The 17,424-nt window shown below is 38.1% G+C and overlaps 1 protein-coding gene across 2 annotated transcripts in view; it reads left to right on the plus strand.

Moving 5' to 3' along the window:
* The first annotated feature begins 968 nt into the window (after positions 1 to 968).
* Positions 969 to 17,424, plus strand: part of Popdc1 (popeye domain cAMP effector 1) — a 32,459-nt gene continuing 16,003 nt past the window's right edge. The window contains exons 1-5 of one of the 2 annotated variants that reach the window (XM_076858386.2): positions 969 to 1,024; positions 5,010 to 5,246; positions 7,683 to 7,807; positions 10,588 to 10,775; positions 11,502 to 11,610. In XM_076858386.2, coding sequence (XP_076714501.1) covers positions 5,021 to 5,246; positions 7,683 to 7,807; positions 10,588 to 10,775; positions 11,502 to 11,610 — 648 coding nt within the window. In that variant the 5' untranslated portion in view covers positions 969 to 1,024; positions 5,010 to 5,020. Of the gene's footprint in view, positions 1,025 to 1,369; positions 1,582 to 5,009; positions 5,247 to 7,682; positions 7,808 to 10,587; positions 10,776 to 11,501; positions 11,611 to 17,424 lie in introns of those variants that run through there. The other variant, XM_076858385.2, reaches the window with a different exon arrangement.

Below are 17,424 nucleotides of genomic sequence, written 5' to 3' on the forward strand. Positions count from 1 at the left end.
TTTTTGGACAGCAACTATGGTAACTTCATCCCACTAGGCCACACCACCTCCTAATAGTATCACAGGCAGGGAACCAAGCCTTCAACATAGGGGCTTTTGGGGGTTCTCCAGATCCAAATTATCCCACACACTAAGCTAGTACTGGGGACAGAATTCACACCTTGTTGGTACCACAGTCCATATTCATGAAGGCCAGGCTGCATGCCTCTTCGCTAGAGACTTGGCCAGTGTCTTCCAGAACTCTCTCTCTTTCTTTGAGAGAGAAAGAGAGAGAGAGAGAGAATTTCAATATTTATTTTTCAGTTTTCTGCGGACACAACATCTTTGTTTGTATGTGGTGCTGAGGATCAGCCCTGGCCGCAAGCATGCCAGACGAGCGGGCTACCGCTTGAGCCACATTCCCAGCCCCAGAACTCTCTTTACAATGTACACGTAGTGGTCTTTTTTATACTTGGATCAATTATATTTGGCACGCATGAATGACCTCATATTCCAATAACTGGGGAAAATTCTATAATATAATGGGACACTTCTGGTGGAAACTGGATCCCTGTCTCACAGTTCTCATTTGTCCTACAACTCTTCCCAACCAATGTCAACTCTTAATTTCTGTAATTTTTCCTGCATTTCTTACCTAATATTGTTGTCCAGTAAACAGTCAAGATTGATTGGAGCATAATTTCATATCTTACTTTTCTGTCCCAACTCTATGTGGCAAAAATGCAAGGTGGGACTTTGCCCACAACCAAGGGCCCTGCAGCACCTCGGGAAGGCCAATTTCGGATAAGTACCCTTCTTGGAAAAAGAAAATAATAATAATAATAATAAATAAGGTGGCATGTGTCAAAAGTCTGTGTTGTGTGGCTTCTAGAGCCACAGCAGCAGGGCGGGGCACTCGCTGGAAGGCGGTGTCCTGCGTCTTTGTGAAATCAATGTCCAGCCTCCACCGCCAGACTCCGAAGCTCAGTTGCGCGCTCTGGGGACCATTCCCTGCTTGTGGGCGAGTGTCCTAGAAAAGAGTTATGTGAGTGGGTCGTTCAACTTTGGGGGGAAATGAAGAACGAGTTTTCCTATCTTGTCCCTAGTTCTCGAATTATCCTCATGGGGATGGGAGACCAAGACCCCTAGCCCCAAAAGGCCGTCCGCCCCCATTCATGCCCAAACAAGGGCAGAATTCAGAAGTAGAAAGGAAGTGAGGAAGAAACAAGCGGGCGTTTCAAACTGATAACACGTGTGTGCAGAAAGGCCGCGGAGCTGGTGCTGGAGCTGGCACAGCCGCGCTGGGAGTCCGGGTCCGGCGCTGTGCTCCGCCTGCCTGGGGAGAGCCGGCGGCCGGCGCGTGCGCGGTGCGGCCCCAGCCCCGGCTGCCGCCGCCGCCGCCGCCGCCGCGATGCCTATTTTAGTCAAAGCCGCGGCGGGAGCTGGGACCTGCCCGGGGCGACCCTGTCTCCGAAACCGCCTGCCGGCCGAGGCTCGTGCTTTGGGCGCCCGTCGAGCGCTGCGTCGCTGTTCCGCTGCCCTGCCTTTCCATCGCCAAACTTTGGCCAGCGACGCCCGGGCTCCGTGCCGGGGACAAACCAGGTAAGGAGCGGGAGGGAGGCACAGCTGCCGCCGGCTCTCCCTGGGCGCCGCTCTTTTGCAGCCCCGAGCTCCGCGAGCTAAATCGGGAAGCGAAAGTTGTACCCAGCTCCGCTGGGAGCAACTTTGTTGGCCTCCGGGGCAGCTGCCAGTGTTTCGCGCCCCGGCCAACAAGAGCGCCGCCCTCTGCCCTGATCGCTGTCCGCGCCCTCGCGACGCTCCCTCTCCTTGGAGGCCACCCATCTGCTCTGATCTGGGCATCGCGACCACCGACCCTTCGATGTCAGCTGCCAAAGCTCGGGTCAGACAGTGCCCGCGTCCCCAGACGCTTGACCCACCGGGTGCCGGCTCCCGCTCTCTGCAGCGGGCAAATCCCTTGGCGAGCTCGGAGTCTCTCTCCATGGGGATCCCGGGGCTCCCGGTCCCTGAGCACTCCACGGCTGCCCCGACCGCGGAGACTGCGTGCAGCCAGGTGCAGGGTGTCGCCCATCCCGGGGCCGCGGGAGAAGTGCGAGGTGGGGCACTGTGCTAGCACCGCACTTCTCGCGGCACAGGATCGTTTAGTCCCAGAGATCAATTGACCCCGACCGTTCTTTAAAGAGCAAGGTGAGCGGGGCCTCAGGGGAGCAAATGACTCGGTCCTCGCCACTTACTCCGCTTAGTTCCCGAGCCTTTGGGAATTGGGTTCTTGGCCAGACAAGTCTCAGAAACTGCCGGCTTTGGAGCATGAATAACTGCGTAAAGACTCTCAGCCATAATGCCATTTGCCATTCCGGAGATGTTTGAAGATTCAGTTAGAATAACAAAATTAATTAAATCTATTAGCAAGGTTTTACTCTATGCTGTTTATCTTAATTTTTGTAGTTTGGTTAAGGTTTAACATTAGCTTCACCATTTAGCTATTTAGCCTTGCCAATACCTACTTGAAAAACAAGTTATATAGGATTTTACTAGAACAGGTAATTTAAGGAATTAGACTTTGAGGATCTGATGAGAAAAAGATAACTCTTCTTGATTTAGTCAAAATTAATATGAAAGTTTACCAATTTACCGGTCTAACCTTCCTCATTACACCCATTCATTCTCTGTTTAGGGGCAGTTCAACATAAGACATTTAAGTCCACTCAGTATTAATCAAAATAAGCTGAAACCCATAAGATCCCATCAATATTTAATGACAAGTGGTAAGTGGCATTTCACAATGGATATATATTATATCTGTATATCTAGCTGTATCTCCATATCTTTAATAAGGTGTGGTGCACCAAAATATGTTTTAGGATAATCCTAAATTTTTAAATTTGCCATTGATATTTTTTGGTTCCTGTGTCCTGGATTGTAGTTTTCCCGGGCCAGAAATTGGGACTTTTAATGCCACTTTAAGAACTTTCAAATGCCTAAAATTGAATCACAGTGGACTTAGTAGGCAATATTAGTATAATGCAGTGGCTGCAAGGGGGAATGTGATTAAGTCGTTACATAAACCATAGACCTTTAAAACTTGAAGGAATTTCAAAGACCATCTAGTCCAGCTGCCTCTATTCTAAGGCAGAAACAGACTGAGGAACAGCAGTAACTTTGCCTGGCTTATGTGGCTTCCTGGTGGCTTGTGCAGAAGCTGACTGTCAGCCTAGGAAAGCTAGGCACTCTCTTGTCTTCACCAGTGAAAAGTGATTTCTAAAAGTATGTGTCATGTTTATATCCCTTCCATGTGGCTTTCATCTCTGTCTCAGTGGCATTCTTTATAGAGGCTAGGCCTTGTCATGGATGAATAAGCATTACCCCTTCTTCATAGAAGACATAGAATAGTTGGAACAAATGGGACAATGGAGATGCAGATACGTTCTCGAGTACCATAGAAATGGTACTTGTTATTCATTTATGTAATGCTAGGGGACCTGACTTTAGCTTATGAGTAGTAAGGGGACACTTAATATCATCCACTCTCCTGCAGAAATTATGAGATGAATTTTGATTTAGCTCTCAAAAGCAAACTTGGTATAGAGTAATTAAAATAATGATTCCTCTCCATCCCAATAGTCTTTTTCTTCATTTAGACATTTCAAAAGTAGTTGAATTTTTGTTTTTTTCCTTTTGTAGCAAATCAACATTTAAGACAATTATTTCTATTTGTGAGCTATTTCATAATTACACGAAGAGATCTTTAATTTGACTATCATTTCATTGACAGTTCATAAATTTGTATATTTCATGTATGTGTGTGTTTTGTCATCTTAAGAAATGTCAAATTCATTCATGTTTGTCTGTTAATATCCTTTCAAAATGCCCAACCTATTTCAATTATTTTACCACCTAAAATCTTTAATATGTTAAAAAAAACAATGAATGGAAAAGTAATGTTAATTGTGTGGCATTATTTTGAAAAAAAAAGTATATATTTCTAAATTAGAATTAAAGGTATTCTGGGTGCCCACTTGTCATTCTTTTCCTAAACAGATTAATTCATGTGTTCCATAAACCTATATAGTTTTGGTCAAGGACCAAATTTGTATAATTAATAATAAAGTTTAAGGACCAGACATCAAAGATAGGTAATATAGTCAGGAAAGAGTGCTATTTTGTGTTAAGTTTTATATAAGCAGGCATAAAATATATGTTCCTTGAAATGTATTTAAATGAATCTTAATATTAGTCAAATATGTATCCATGACCCTCCTGCATATAAATAAATTGTAAGTTTACAATTTTTTAATTTGTGAGATGCCATCAACTAGAATTATTACTTCTTTATGTATTATATCTTTACATATATATAAATAATGTATCTGATAATATTATATGCATATATAATTACTTAGTATGAATATAATGTTATATAATGATTTAATGATGTTATAAAAATAGAGAATTCAAATATCCCAAGCCTTCTAAATAGCCTAAGATTCCAAATAGCAAATTTGGGGGTATCAATTATCTTTGAAAGTATTCAAAAAATCAGTTTTCCAGTTATTTTTCCTGTGTTTAGATTTAGTATCATCATTGTGAATATGATGAAACACTGTACTGAATAAAGTTGGAACTGCTGTGGTTTATGAACATTGGTGATTTTCTTATAGACTTGTTAATTCCCTTCACTCCTCCCCATCAAGTACATATATATATATACATACAAATACATAAAATATGCACATACACATCGAAATACATGGAGAACAGTTGCGCACTATGTGTAGTATTTTATATATTTCATTTAATTTGAGCATAAAACAAATGAGGTATTATTAACATCATTTAACAGATAAGCAAAGAGGTGTATTTAATATTTGAGCCTATCTAATTCTTAAGCACTGAAACAGACTGTTTACCAACATTCAATTCACAGAAATAATTTTGGCATAGCCCCTCTCACAGGGGTGATGTGATATAGTTGCTATTTATATGATTTTTCTTTTGTTTATTTGTTTTTACAGGAATTTTCAACATGAATTTTACAGAGTCCAGCCCTCTGGCAGAATCAACTGCAATAGGTTTTACACCTGGGTTAGAAAGTCTCACACCTGTGCCTTCCAATGAGACCACTTGTGAAAACTGGAGAGAGATACATCATCTAGTTTTTCATGTGGCAAATATTTGTTTTGCAGTTGGTTTGGTTATTCCAACTACTCTTCACCTTCATATGATATTTCTTAGAGGGATGTTAACTATAGGTGAGCTGCCATCAGATTTTATATAAATGGGCTTGACCGGGGCTTCAGAGTATTCCTTGTCAGGTCTATAGCATACCCCAAACTCTAAATCTTTATCATCAAATCAGTTCTGTATCAGGTAACTTAGAACATAGGCCTTCACATACTGTATCTCCCTTTTTAATTTGAAAGACAATTGTGTTTTCCTATATTTAGATTTTCCAGATATCAGAAAATTTATGCATATGCAAAAGTGTACACGATTGTGTGATTCTTACCTTATTTCCACTGCTTGCTAACTGTGTTATTTGGGCAAATAATTTAGTTTTTCTGTCACCTCAGTTTCCTTACATGTCAAGGGTTAAAAATAAAACTATTTCCTGGGGTTGTTTTAGAGAGTTAAATGAGGTGTGTCTGTGAGACATATATTTGCCTTAGAATAGTACCTGGCACATAGTAGGTACTATACAATCTCAATCATTATTATTTGAAAAGATATTTGCTATGGCCAGTAAAGCAACATTGGGAATAAAAACAATTACCCACATACAATAGTTTCTAGTAAAAATTATTCTAGGTATGTATATGGTATAGATAGATGGGTAGATAGGTAGGAAGATTTGGCCTAGTAACCTTGATAAAACAGGTTAAGTTGATTCACATCAAAATATTGAAACAATTGAGTCTATTATTTTAGCCAGTAATTCTTGAAAAATTATTCTCTATGAAATTATTTCTGTGATTATCCATTTATTCAGGTGTATTTTTGACACCTGTAATGTGTCCGATCAAGATTGAGGAAGGCAATCTCCATCCTTCTAAAGACTGTCTTGAGGACCAGGAGAAAAATGATGGGCAGTTACAGTAGGAGGGGTCGGAGTCTGTGACGCAGGTGTTTTCCCAGTGTCTGGATGAGGGGGAGTGTGGGGAAGATGTCAGCATTAGTAGGAGGTTGGAGCAAGGTCCCACTGAAGGGGTCACACAACAGCTGGCTTTTAAGATGAACAGGACTTCTTTGAGAGTACAGGGTCCCTATTAAGGGGCACAGAAGAGAGGAAAGGAATTTCAGCATATCAGGGTGAATGAGGAGTAGCTCTTGTCCCTGAAGTATATGAGAAATGACAAGAGGAGGCTGGAAGGGTAGCTAGAAAGTAGCTTGAGTGTCTTCTGTGGCTGTGTGATTCAGACAAGGTAGAAATAGTAGCAGAAGGAGCAGGATGTTAGGTTGAAAAAGAAAAAGCAAAACCCACAATTTTTTTTTAAAAATCTAATTATGAATCTTAAAATCAGAGTTTAGAGATGGAATGGACCAAAGGGATCATGTAGTCCAATACTTTATAAAGAGATAAGTGAAGACACAGACAGTAAAGTGATAGGCTTTATTCAGATGCTCTCAAAAGTGAAGTTAAAAATTGATGAAGTTAAAAGTTGCAAATAAATGACTTTTTAATGTCCACGCTTAGCTTTTGTGTGCACATACTGATATATTTGTCTCTTAGTGATTGTTTCATATTAGATTTAAAATATTCACTCTCCCACCATAAAATTGAAAGAAACTGAGGATATTTTATATAAGAAACAAGAATTGATAAGAAAAAAATGGGAAGATTCCAGCAATTGAATAGATAATTGCTGAGGTAAATTCAGATGACTAAAACATTTTGTAAAACACTTGGGTTCCCCAGTAATCACAAAAATACAAAATAAAATATTTAATTCCTCACTATTAAGAATTTTCAAATTTTACAATATTAACAACTTGATACTGATATTCCCAACTAGTAGGTTCATTCCCTAGATTCAGCTTCCACTAATTAATCACAAGCATGAAGTTGTCTACTAATTAATCACAACTTTATACTGACATTCCCGACTAGTAGGTTTATAAATTTGTACAAATGTTTTGAAAAACAGTTCTTCAATATTATCCAAAACTAAGCAGTTCATTCCTAGTCACAAATAAAAGATATGGTTTTATATATAAAGTTGCTTTTGCTACTTATCAAAAATTATAACCCCCCAAAATATCTGTCAATAAATATCTGTCAATAAAATATCTGTTAAATAAATTGTGTTTTAATCAGTTACAGCCATTAAAAACTACATTTACAAAGAGTTTTAAAGATGGGAAATCATTATAATAAGTTTTAAAAATAGGATTTAAAATTGTCTGCTCAAAAAAAAAGTATCTGTACCATAAGTTTTCCATCAGGTAGAACTACATGAAAGTTTTAAGGCAGTATTAAATATCAGCTGTGATTTTCTTTAAGTTGTAGAATTATGAAGTTTGTCCCCTTTTAACAAATATTTTTTAATAGAAAACCCAAAGGAAACTTAATGCAATATTCAGTATAAATACTTCTAAAATGTGTTCATTTACATAGAGAGGGTAAATTTGTCAAGCCACTTGCGGAAGTCGTTCTAGATATCTAACATGATAACTTTGTTGTCCAACAGGTTGCACCCTTTATATCGTCTGGGCCACTCTCTACCGATGTGCCTTGGATATAATGATCTGGAACTCTGTGTTCTTGGGCGTCAACATTTTGCATCTTTCATATCTTTTATACAAGAAAAGACCGGTAATTACTAAAATTATCTAAAAGGAAATATTTTAAAGATAAAAGCTTTTAAAAGTACTTTCATTCAGACTTGAAAGTGAACATCTAACACATTTATTCCCTTTAATATCATTTCTCTGAAGATTAGACTTTCTGTTTATATATTGCCTGAAAGTAAAACATTCTAGAACTGTGAAATTTGTCCTACAAATGAGTTTTTAAAACTTTTTAAATCATTAAAACATGAAAAAACATGAATAATATTATCTTTTTTAAAATCTATTACTTGATTATATCTTTATCTATTGGTACTCAAATGTCACTTGGGAATATCTTTGCCTATTTTTAAAATGGCTAACTAATAGCCATTAGTGATAATTTCATATTAGATCTAAAATATTTATGGCAGCTTCCATAAATCTACTAATGATTTCCTGAGTTCATACTTTTTAAAAAAAAATTTTAGTATTTATTTTTTAGTTGTACACAATACCTTTATTTTATTTATTTATTTTTATGTGGTGCTGAGGATCGAACCCAGGACCTCGCACGTGCAAGGCGAACGTTGGACCCCTGAGCCACAACCCCAGCCCCATGAGTTTATACTATTTTCTTAGTGTAGTGGTTATGTATTTTTTTCATATGCCCAAATTGTTCATTTTGGGTGAATAGTTGCCAAAACACCCCTATTTAGCTGTTTATTTTCAGTTCTGATTTATCTTGTGTTTTCTTGGTCATACCCAAACAAAAATAGACTAGGAAAACAGCAGGGCTCCTAGAAACTACTTGAGGATGATTCCTAACGGTCCTATGCACAAACATTCAGTGAAGGATGTAGCCCTTGCTCTAATCATGTCCAAGTTCAGACCTGCTCCTAGAGAGCTGCTAGGAAACACAGTGATTTACAGGAAGCCACAATTTGAATGATACATTAGATGTATACAGTAGGCATTCCAGTTTGTAACCTCCTCAAACATAGTAACTCAGTTTGTTACTTTACTGCATTACTCAGTTTTCTCTAGGTCATGCTGGCTAATAAGTAACCTGAAAATCTCAGTGATATATAATAGCCATGGGCTTTTTTCCTCATTCATCTAATGTGTTGACTCACAGCGGTGTGCAGCTGTGATTCTGTCTCATTATCATATTCATTTCAGGGTCTCTGAAGAAGCAGGTTCTGTTTGGGCCATGCATTCTCATGGCAGAGGGAAAAGTTCAAGAAAATAAAAAAAGAAAATACCCATTGTTTCCTAGAATGTTTGCTCAGAAGAGACACATGTCACTTCTGCTCATATTTCATTAGCCAAAGCAAATGACATGGCCATGCTTGACAATGGGTGGATGCAGTAAGGGCAAGTATAATCCTTTTACAGGGGTTGGGAACAATAATATAATCTAACACACTTAACTGTTGTAGCTTGTTTCTGTCAAGCATGATTGGCACACAGTAGGTGCTAGGAAAAACCTTGAGGAGTGGATGCTTTCAAAGAGGAGCAGAATTAAGAAGGCTTCGTAAAGAAATCTGGTTATGAGCTGAGACTTGTAGGATAAGCAGAATATGAGTATGTGCCTCTAGACTTCAGATCTGACTGTGCCATATTGGAGAATGTGCATGCTAGAAGAAAGACATGTGCAAATTGACTTAGATGCTCATTACTAGAGCTCTGGAGTTGGGGGAGGTAAGTGATTGTAACAATGAGGATAACAGTTCCTGAATACCGGAACTTATTGGAACCCCAAAATACAAGGTTCAGGAGTTGCTGATGTGATTGAAGCACCAAAAAGGTAAAGTACTTCACATCTGTGCTTTTGTTTCTTCTTTGGGCTATCAGCCTATATTCTGAAAAATATAAATTCTGGTTCTTCATCAAAATGAAACAGAGGACAAGTAAGATCACTGAAAATGTTGGAGCAATGACAGGTTGGAGCAGCTCTTGTGAACTGGTCTGTAAGCTTCCAAGTGCATCTGCCAGAGCTTTAACTGGGACAGAGTTCATTCACAGAGCAGTGCAGCTTTCCATCCACCCAATTAGTGTGGCTTCCAGAGACATTGCTGGGCCCAGAGATGGGGCAGGACCTGGGCCTGGGAGAATCTGAAAAAAGGCGATTAAGCTGTTTTGCTTTTCTCTTCCTCCAGTAGCCAGCCTTATTCACCAGTGGACTTTCTCCATTCTGCAGAGTTCATTTTAGTTTAGGATGAGATCCCTGCACTGAAACTGAAACCCCTTTTTGCCCTTCAGTTTGCTGGAGAAGACATAAATGTGAAGCAGTGATTGCAGTTATAGATGTTTATTTTCCTATATTGGTACATTAAGTAATCGTTACAAGGTGATTAAGTGCTTAGAGTATCTGACTATTATTTTTGTCAATTTGTTTTCACATTGATTCTTATTTTTATATAATGTATTTTCTTGCTATAATATTTAAAAGTTAATGTAATTTCTTTTAGTGAGACAAAGGTTTTGTGTTATTCGTAGAACGTTCTGGGGTTGGGAAGGTGCATGTCCTGATAATATTCAGAACCTTAACAGCTGCATCAGGGTCCATAAAAAGAGGTGTGATCAGTACTGTCAGTCTTCCCCTTGTGCTCTCAGAGTTGTGTTTACTGCAAAAGTGCTGTTTTAGCACATAAAGTATAAACTCGCATCACTACTTACTCTCTAAAACTCCATTGACCTACATGCAGAAGAGTGATGGTGTTTACTGCAGATTTGTTTATTTTCCAACCACATTTAGACCACAGAAGTGAGTGTTTGGAGGTTGTTGCTTTAGTGCAGCATCTGGTCATTGCTCCATTTCAGGTCAAGATTGAAAGGGAACTCACTGGCATCTACCGGCGATTATTTGAACCACTCCATGTGCCTCCAGATTTGTTCAGAAGATTGACTGGACAGTTTTGCATGATCCAAACCTTGAAAAAGGGGCAGACTTATGCTGCAGAGGATAAAACCTCAGTTGATGACCGTCTGAGTATTCTCCTGAAGGGAAAGTAAGTGCTAAATGGAAGCAGGAATTCTTAACTTGCCTTGAAATCTTTCCATGACCCTTGGCAAGGAAAGGAGTAGAAGGACATATTGCCAACTAATGCAGGAAGCAGTCTCAGAGTATGGTGTTGATGCAATTTTGTTTTACAAGTCAATTCTGGCACTCAGTGGAGCACCATGTTAAGGCTAAGTAGACTTTACTACTCTGAATCTTGTAGATGTCAAAGTTTTCAATTGCAAACATTTTTAACTATTTTCAAATTTTGTTAAGTTAATGAGTCAAAATCAAAATAGGTTTAAATTTGGCTCTAACATTTAAAAAGCTTATATGTGCTATAGAGGTGATTTGCTTATTTTTGAATATCACAAAAATATATCTTCCAGGGATGTCAGTCTTCTGGGGAAAAAGTCAGTTTGTGTCATACGGGTGTAATTATTAATAGCATCCCTTTTCCTCTTAAAAGTCTCCCAGTTTGAGTAACAAATTAAATAGTCACTCCAGCCATAAGCGCAATGATAACCTGTTTAATAGTGAAAGCTAGGGTTTTTTTCCTTCCATTATTTTTTAAATGATGATGTGCCTCAGGAAGAGCTTTTAATCATGTCTATCATTTGTGTAATCTTTAAAACTTTTGCACAAAATATAATCCTATAAACGTATATGGTAATTTGAAGGATTGTCATGTTATTTTGTGAAATATATGTATATTAACATTGATTTCTGTTATCAGAATGAAGGTCTCCTATCGAGGACATTTTCTGCATAACATTTACCCCTGTGCCTTTATAGATTCTCCTGAATTTAGATCAACTCAGATGCACAAAGGTGAAAAATTCCAGGTATGTTTGACATGGTTTTTAAAAAGATAAACACTAATTCATATATCATCAAAATCTAATGAATATTAATAGAAAAGTGACCATGGTTTATTTTTTTTAAAAAAGAGATCATCACGTAGCATATATAGTATAATCCCATCTTTTTAAAAAAAGGTTTAAAATATTGTATGTATATGTACAAATAGAGGGCTAAAAAGATATCCAGTGTTAGCCAGGGTGTTAACACTGTTATTTCTGTGTTGTGAGTTTACTTGCTTTTTAAGTATTTTTTCCTTTTTGCTTATTTGAATTTCTATAGTTTTCCTATAGAAAACATTGAATATTTTTATTATAGGAAAATGTGAGTTGTAGATAATCGGTGTTCCTGAAGCATGTAATTGATTACTTTTATTAGGGAAAAATGGAAAACCAGTTTTGCCCTAGAGAATTTATTTTGTTGATACTTGTGGGAGAAAAAAAAAACAACTAATCACTACCCTTTTATACTCAGTGAATATGTTTAATGGCAAAGAATAAAATCCTTCACAGTAGCAATAATTTGAACATGGCCTGTTCAGTGTCATTCCTTCTGTGTGTATGTGTGTTTCATTGCACCCTTTCATGACCCTTTGTTCTGATTTGTTTCTGTAAGTGCCCAGCCCTCCTCTTGTATTTTTTATTAGTAGGACCAAGAACATGGTTGAGGATGTCCTTTAGTCTCAGCCTCAGGAAAAACAGCAGTAAGAAACACCCTGAGAATAGGATTGCTTATGAACAAGATGATACAAATATTCAGGTGGGAAGTGGAATTGAAGGGCATGTTCCCAGCTAAGGGAGAGGAAATGGCAGTATTTCTTGAGGGCAAGATCTTAAAGTCTTGTTTTGAGATGCCACAGAGTGAAGATAAGAGAGAAAATTTGGAGTTATATACTTAAGTTTATTTCATTTACAACGACTTCTGCCCTTCCCTACTCCCATCTGGCCTAAGTAATCACACAGCTTGTTAAATTTAGGTGCATGTACTAGGAGGTCTCATTTAAGTTCCCCAACTGTGTGTGTCAGTGTTCCCATGCTAACGCCACTTAAGATACAGAAAGAGAATGCTGGTGCTGTATCCTGGCCCCTCTGGTTGACGCTATCACTCTTGTTATTGTGGGGGTCGGCTGTGGGCTGAGATTTATGTTCTTCTTATATCTTTTATCACCACCATCTGCATACTGGAGCAGGGCCACTTCTTTCTCCTCTCCTTTCCTCTGTCCTCCTTATAGCTGCTTTTTTCAAAGCACAATATTTATCTCCTGCATCTGTTTTTGTATATAGTTGCAGGTGGTTTTATGAGATAACCCAGTCTCATCCTGAGGAGACTGGGATTGAGGACTAAACCTTTGTTTCCAGAAGCAAGTGTTGCCTGAGAGGCCAGGCATACAAACATTATCACCGTTTTTTCCACTGGATTTCAAATTATATTATAAGTGAGTTAAAAAGAAAGAAAGAGAAAAAGAAAACTCATTTCTACTTATAGCTGTAATTTTCTTTCTTCTTGGGGACTAGGGTTGGATTTTGGTAGTTGAGAATTTTTCCTGATAAATAATGTGGAGATTCTAAGAACATGACCAAAACTGAGATATAGTAGCTTGAGGAAAGACACTGATTTGTCCTTGGCTAATCCCAGTCAGCTTTTCTCTGCATAGAACCTGGGTGGCATTTCATGATTGGCCAGTGGGTAAAAATTACTCTAGTATCAACCAGCCTGTGCCTGTACAGTCAGAGCCAACTCCAACAGGGTAAGTTTTGGGAGAGATGGCGCTTTGTTTATAAAATGTTCCTGTTGACAGATATTCAAGAATAAGAATTAACTGGTGCACATTTGTGTAGGAGTACTCTGTATATGGCCTCTTACTGAAGCAAGTTTACAAATGAAAAATACAATGTGCTTCCAGGGTCAACTTCTTACTCCCTGTGCCAATCACAGAGGACACTTGAAGTGTTCACTGGTCAAACTTCTTTCCCCATATGCTTTTTACCTCTGATCTCATCTCCTTCCCTAACTCTATTTAGGGAGTTTTCTAAAAAGGAGCTTCAGGGGCTGGGGCTGTTTCTCAGTGGTTAGCGCACTTGCCTGGCATGTGTGAGGCCCTGGGTTCAATCCTCAGCATCACATAAAAATAAATAAATAAAGTTATTGTGTCCAACTACAACTAAAAAAAAAAATAGACATTTTTATTAAAAAAGGAGCTTCATCCTTTGAATTTTTATATCTTTAAATTCATTCTGTGGCCAGAGTGCTGATGAATTATATAATAGGACAAAAAGGAGAAAAGAAAAAGCAAGTCCCTAAGCAGCACAGAGTATTGCTCAGATAAATGTGTAGTAATTATAATGACAATACACATGGTGATGGGGGTGAGCAAACAGACTCTGAACTTGCAATTCATTCTCCCTAGGTACTGGTAGGTACATACAGATCAAAGCTGCCACTTACATTTGTTGATAGAATCTTGAGTATCACAGCCATGTATCGGTGGTACATGCCTGTAATCCCAGCAGCTCAGGAGATTGCAGCAAGAGGATCGTGAGTTCAAAGCCAGCCTCAGCAACTTAGCAAGGTGCTAAGCAACTCAGTGAGACCCTGTCTCTAAATAAAATGCAAAATAGGACTGGGGATGTGGCTTGGTGGTAGAGTATCGCTGGGTTCAATCCCCAGACCAAGAATAATAATAAGAAGAAGAAGAAGAAGAATCATCATCTTGAGTATCATCCTTACACCTTAAATGGTGTTTTGTGTTTGGTTTCTTTTTCTTCATGCAGTTGTCTTATCTGAAATGAGCATTCTCATTTGCACATTTTTTTTTTTTTTTGCATTCTATCTCATACTTTTGCCTTCCCATAGCCAATAGCATGTCCTGGTGCTGCAAAGCCTGGAAATCGATTTTATTCACTTAAAGAGAAGAGGAAGATCTTGGAGGCATAGGTGAATATGTATATGTGAAATAAATGAATTGTGAAATAAGTTAATGCTAAGTTTTAATTGGTATTTAAAAAAAAGAGTATCTTAATACTAAGTAGATATTTCAGTGACGCTGACTAATAATTTGCCAGTTTTAACTCTGCTGTATTTTACTGCCCATGAGAACTCAATGAGCATCAATTGAATAGAACAATTCTAGAATGTTTTCATTTTCCTGGTATGTAAAATGCTGTATGATGCATTAAAAAAAGTAATAAATTCTTCCCTTAGGACAGTTGAATAATCCTTTCAGACAGCTCTTTCTCTTCTTCTTTTCAGACAGCTCTTTCTGATACTAGCTCATTCAGCACATCTCCCAGATGCCCTCTTTCCCCACAGGATAGAGTCCACTACCTTTTCTTTATGGCAGGTGTAGAACTGGTTTGGAATCTAAAGTCAGGGACTCATCCGGTCAGTGCCTTCAAATAATCAGGGCAAACCCAGTTGCAAACAGTCTACTTCTCCATCTGAAAGATTTTTTGTATCTTGCTTTGCTGTGTTTCTTGCTTTTATTGCTTTGCTTTTATTTCTTCAGTAAAATTCTTCACAAGAATTCAGACATGGTACTGCTGAAGTACCCTAATAAGAAGTAAATTTATTTTATGGAAGCTTTAAAATTTCTTATGTTGCTTTATTTGAATTTTTCATTAAAATACACTTGACTGTTGTGACAGGAAATCATTAAATTTAACTATTTATTTGGCAGAAGTGAAACATTAGCTATCAAGCAAAATAGCCTCCGTGAATGCACTAGCCACTGTCTCCCAAATACTATAGGTATGGTTTGTTATATGCATGCTGTTATTAAATATTCAATAATAATTTAAATAGGTATAAAGTAATTTTCAACTGTAAGTAATAGATTTGCTAGACAAATTATAGTGTCATGATAAAAAGTATCATGCCTCAGAGGAGACTTGAGGTAATTCACATGGTTGAAGAAAAATTAAATACATTACATGTATTGTCCAAGTCAAATTTCTACTCCTGGAAGATTTCCAACTTCTCCTGTAACTCTTGCCCCACTGCAGGTGAATTGTATTTTCCAGATCTCAGATGACATCTACATAATGAAAGGACCTTAGGTCCCCTTACCCTCTCTTCAGTGCTTATGTGTGTGGCTGTGCCACCATGAGTACCCAGTGCTCACCTTTCCGTTATTTCTACTATTGAACATTTGCCTTTCATTTACTTATCCACCACTTACTCTTTCTGGGAATTCCCTATGGCTGGTCCTTATACTTCTCTTCCAATAAGTCTTTTCATATTTTAGTCATACTACTTTATTATCAGCTTCCTTCACTAAAACACAGAAATAGTGATCCTGTGTTTAGCTGTTCTTTATATGAAGGGCTCTTGATGCACTATACAGCCCACCTTGTGGTCACTTAGCTGAATTACTATTATGTGATTGTCTATGAACATGGGAAGCATTGAATTGGATTTGGCATGGTGGGGAAATGTCTGGGCTAGCAATGAAAAGTACTCACACCACCCCCTAACTAACATGTGTTCATGAGTAAGTTTTTTGGTCTTTCTCATTTAGCATCTGACAAATGAGAAATATCGCCTGCCTTATTTTAAAGGCAATGTTAAGGATACATTTACATGATAGATGTAAAGGCATCTTAAGTGTTTAAAAGAACCAATACATATATAAAATAAGTGACATTATATTCAACTATCATCCCCTGGTTATTCTCTATCACTTTCCCCTGTTCTGTATTTGTCAGACACTTACTGTCACCTGAGGTTGTCATATTTCTTCATTTATGATCAGCCTTCTCCAGTAGAACATAAGCTTCATGGAGCAAGGATCTTGTCTTGTTTACTTTGCAACTTCTGTGCCTTGAAAAGTATCTGGCATTAAGTAAGTCTGTATTAATGTATTGAAAGAATGAATGGAGTTTAGTGTTTTATGGAGTTTTACAGCTGCTGGTTAATTTCTTAAATTCAAACATGTTTGGTTTTGGAGACACTGACTTTTTCTTTTAATATTTTCTTTTAGTTGTTGATGAACCTTTATTTTATTTATTTATATGTGGTGCTGAAAATCAAATCCATTGCCTCACACATGCTAGGCAGGTGCTCTACCACTGAGCTACAACCCCAGCCCCAACACTGACTTTTAACATTAAAAAAAGTCTGAACTTTCTTTTTTCTAGGAACATTGACCCACTTTTTAAAATAGCTGAACCCTGTAATTTGCTAAAGATTGCAGATTTCAGCCTATTGATGTAAAAGAGAGAAGCTGGGTTTTTTTTTTTTTTCATTTTTTCTCTTGGTACACTTAAATACACTCTTAGCCATCTGAAATGTGTGTAATTTTTGTGCCTTATGAAGGGGAAAAACTTCTTTGAAAATATTTGCTCTGAGGCTCAGATAAGACTTCATGTTAGTTTACAAACCTTTATTAATCTCATACTGGGGCAGGCATTGGGTTTAATGTGGAGGATGTAAAAATGGTTTTTGCCTTCAACAGTATCTGCATTCATTTGTTAATTCCTTTATATAATAATCATGCATGAGCACCACTGTGTGTCAGAAGCTTGGCATTCAGACCTGAAAACTCAGGATCCCTGCCATCAGTGTGCTTAGGAGACACATGTGTTAACAGATAAGTTTGGAGGTAGTGGCATGAGTGACGTTTGAAAAGGAGTACTCAGTGCTGGAAGAGGACCTGCACGGGAGAGTGGCTTCTGGACACTGAGCTGTGAGAAGGTGGTCCTCACTCTGGAGAAAGGATTTATTCCAGGGATTCTTGAATTCTGGGTGATGCATCTACAGTGTCCCCTCCACTTCTTGTGCATCATACTTAGCAGAAAGGG

This window comes from Callospermophilus lateralis, chromosome 6 (assembly GCF_048772815.1).
Source record: "Callospermophilus lateralis isolate mCalLat2 chromosome 6, mCalLat2.hap1, whole genome shotgun sequence".
Classification (NCBI taxonomy): Eukaryota; Metazoa; Chordata; class Mammalia; order Rodentia; family Sciuridae; genus Callospermophilus; species Callospermophilus lateralis.